This window comes from Octopus bimaculoides, chromosome 23 (assembly GCF_001194135.2).
Source record: "Octopus bimaculoides isolate UCB-OBI-ISO-001 chromosome 23, ASM119413v2, whole genome shotgun sequence".
Classification (NCBI taxonomy): domain Eukaryota; kingdom Metazoa; phylum Mollusca; class Cephalopoda; order Octopoda; family Octopodidae; genus Octopus; species Octopus bimaculoides.
In genome coordinates, this window is record NC_069003.1 from 25695559 (window position 1) to 25699238 (window position 3680).

Below are 3680 nucleotides of genomic sequence, written 5' to 3' on the forward strand. Positions count from 1 at the left end.
ACACACACACACACACACACACACACACACATATATACACATTAGGCTTCTTTCAGTTTCCGTCTACCAAATCCACTTACAAGGCTTTGGTCGGCCCGAGGCTATAGTGGAAGATACCTGCCCAAGGTGCCACGCAGTGGGACTGAACCCGGAGTCATGAGGTTGAGGAGCAAACTTCTCAGCACACAGCCAATTAAAATGTTAAATGTTATAGAAATGGAGATAAATTATAACTTATTTACAAACTATGAAATCTGTGCAAATCATGAAATGTATGCATTGAATGAGCAGTTACTGTAATGTTCTTTTCGTTTTTATTGATGTCAGGCATATAACATCGAGATGGACAGAGAACTAAGTCACACCAAGTTAGCTGCCGTACTTGAAGATGAGTTGCTGTTTACTGCTGATCATAGTCCCAAGTTACAGGCCGCCATTATCACCTGTCTCCAGGAATGCAAAAATCTGAGGTGAGATGTTCCTTAACAGATTGTTGGTTTCATACGTGTCTGTTTGCTTCTATTTATAGTACAGAAAGTCCAAATATCTGCTGCATGTTGGAGTGTGTCCGTGCGCGCGCATGAGCATGCATGCTGCAGTAAAAAATTACTAGAGTGAATATTGCGAGTGAATATTGTCAAAGTAAAAGCTACCCCGGTCTGTTAATATTGTCTCAATTAAGAAGGCGGCGAGCTGGCAGAAACGTTAGCACGCCGGGCGAAATGCGTAGCGGTATTTCGTCTGCCGTTACGTTCTGAGTTCAAATTCCGCCGAGGTCGACTTTGCCTTTCATCCTTTCGGGGTCGATAAATTAAGTACCAGTTACGCACTGGGGTCGACGTAATCGACTTAATCCCTTTGTCTGTCCTTGTTTGTTCCCTCTATGTTTAGTCCCTTGTGGACAATAAAGAAATAAGGAACGTTAGCACGCCGGGCGAAATGCTTAGCGGGATTTCGTCCGTCTTTACGTTCTGAGTTCAAATTCCGCTGAGGTCGACTTTGCCTTTCATCCTTTCAGGGTAGATAAAATAAGTACCAGTTGAGCACTGGGATCCATATAATCGACTTATCCCTTCCCCTGAACTTGTGGCTTTGAGCCAAAATTTGAACCAATAGTGCCTTTATCAATGTTATCTAAAAGTTACTTTAGTCAATTTTTTTACCAGTATTGCTTTAGTCAAGATACTTCACCAGTCAATCGTTCCTCGGCAATAGTTGCTTCAATTGATGCTAATTTCGTCTGTGAAATTTGCTTCAATATTTCTTTTGCTCTAAGCTATTGTTACTTCAGTAAATGCTGCTCCAGTCAATGTTGCTCCAACCAAAATTGCTTCAAAGTTGCTCGCATCAATTCAATTCCAGGCAATGATTTAACAGTGATTTACTTCAATATTCTGTGGTTGCTTTAATGTTTAAATTATCGTCTCTCTCTCTCTCTCTCTCTCTCTCTTTGTCTCTCCCTCTCTGTCTTTGTCTCTCTCTCTCTCTCTTTGTCTCTCTCTCTCTATCTCTCTCTTTATCTCTCTCTATCTCTAATTATGCTTATCAATAATATTTCAACTATCGTTACCTCAACGTGTTACCGTGGTTTATCTCTCAACAGGTGTCTACTGGAAGAAGCATCTCAGGAGAAAGATCGTCTCATTATTGGTCTGCGGGAATCGAACATACGCAGTCAGATCTTGGCTGAAGAAGATGATGAGAGACATGCCGCTTTAGAGAAAACTCTGCAACATAGACTACAGTGAGTTCCAACTTTGGCTTCAACACCACGCCTTCCTATTGTTTCATTCTCCACTTTTCAATAAAATCCCATTCATTATATGTATCATCATCAAAGTCTTGTTGTTGTTGATATTGACAATGGTTGGTGACAACGAAGTCGATGGTAAAGACGACGTCGACGACGACGACGACGATGATGATGATGATGTGTGACGACGACGATTATGATGAAGAGCTTGGCGATGCTGCTGCTGTTGATGATAAAAGATGATGATAATGACGATGATAATGATGATTTTGATGATAGTTATGATTTTAGTGGTGGTGATGATGATGATGTTGATAAAAGTGAATGATGACGATGACGACGCCAACCATGATGACGACGACGGCGGCGACACTCTTGTATCGAAAACAAGACAGCGATTCTTGGCGGTTGACTCGCAAATTACGTTTATCGACTTCTCGTCCCGGTGGGACGGAGACGTTATGACGATTGTGTTTGATCTGTATCTACGTTGTAACAGAAAGACGACCTCTAGCACTTGTTGCACGAGATGTAACCTTAAAAAATTACACGTTTTATTGCAAAGCCAACGCACCGAAATTAAACTACTTACATCAAATGAACACGTAATCTGATTACAATACTCGCAAAATCACTTTATAGTCTTATTGTATTTGTCACCTAATAATACATTTGTCTTTCTAATATATTATATCATAAAACACACACACACACACACACACACACACACACACACACACACACACACACACACACACACACACACACACACACACACACACACACACACACACACACACCACCACACACACACACACATATATAACTTGTATGATATATCGTGGTTTCAAGTAATATCTTTATATTAAATTTTGGGCAACTTTTAAGCCAATATTGGTACCATTTATTTATGCAAATTCCTGGTGGGGTAGAAAGATAGGTTGTTTCAGATGCACCACTTAACCCGAGTTCTAGGCTACCAACAATATCGGATTACAAGGTAATATTAAAATTCTTCAGAAGTAGAAAATCCTGGTTTCACGACGCTAAAACCATTGTGTGAGTTTAGAGCGCACTTTTGATGCAAATCTGAAGAAGAGCCGTTCTAATGCTTAAACTGCAAATATTGCATAAACGTTTACTTGGATCTTGTAGGTGGACTGGTGTTGAGAGCAGAGTTACTACACAAACAGTTGTAACTGGTCATTAAAGATGTGTTAAGACCTTTCTTTGCTTTCTTATGTGGATTATGCGTGCGTGTGCGTGTGTGTGTGTGTATACAGATATATATATATATGGATGTGTTTTGTGTACAGGTCAGTGGAAGGTTTTTACCAGGAGCAAATCAAGAACTTAAAAGAAGAACTGAAAAAAGATCGAGAGGAACGAATGGATATGATAGACGAACATGACACAATGATAGAAAAGATGAACAACTCCTATGAAGAAGATAACAAGAAGTTAAAGGAAACCTTGGTTGCTACACAAGAGGTTAGATGTTTCATTCATGCATTTTACAGGCTTAAACTATCCACATTTATTCATGTAGTCATGTGGAATTAGATGTTTTGTTCAGACCACGAGTTTTTTGTTTGTCTCGAGGCTTCTATATGTCAATATAATTTAACATATTCATTCGCAAGATACTTTGTCTTGATGCTGTTGTAATTAATACCGTACAGTCATCCTTTTACCATTATTTCAATGAAGTGTGACTGTCACAATCTTGTTTACTCATCTGGGGCTTGGTTGCCAAATAAGATCCAGTTGCAGACGAGCTGTTACAAGCAGGAATTTGTAGAAACGTACTTTCTAACTACTACTACTACTACTACTACTACTACTACTACTACTACTACTACTACTACTACTGCGCTGCTGCTACTAATATTACAATTAATGCTGCTGTTGCTACTACTACTACTAC

The 3680-nt window shown here is 39.5% G+C and overlaps 1 protein-coding gene across 1 annotated transcript in view; it reads left to right on the forward strand.

Annotated features, from left to right (window-relative positions):
• LOC106877261 (repetitive organellar protein) overlaps positions 1-3680 on the forward strand; it is a 58282-nt gene that overhangs the window by 6091 nt on the left and 48511 nt on the right. Inside the window, exons 3-5 of the mRNA XM_052975948.1 lie at positions 328-470; positions 1604-1744; positions 3070-3244. Coding sequence (XP_052831908.1) covers positions 328-470; positions 1604-1744; positions 3070-3244 — 459 coding nt within the window. The remainder of the gene's footprint in view (positions 1-327; positions 471-1603; positions 1745-3069; positions 3245-3680) is intronic.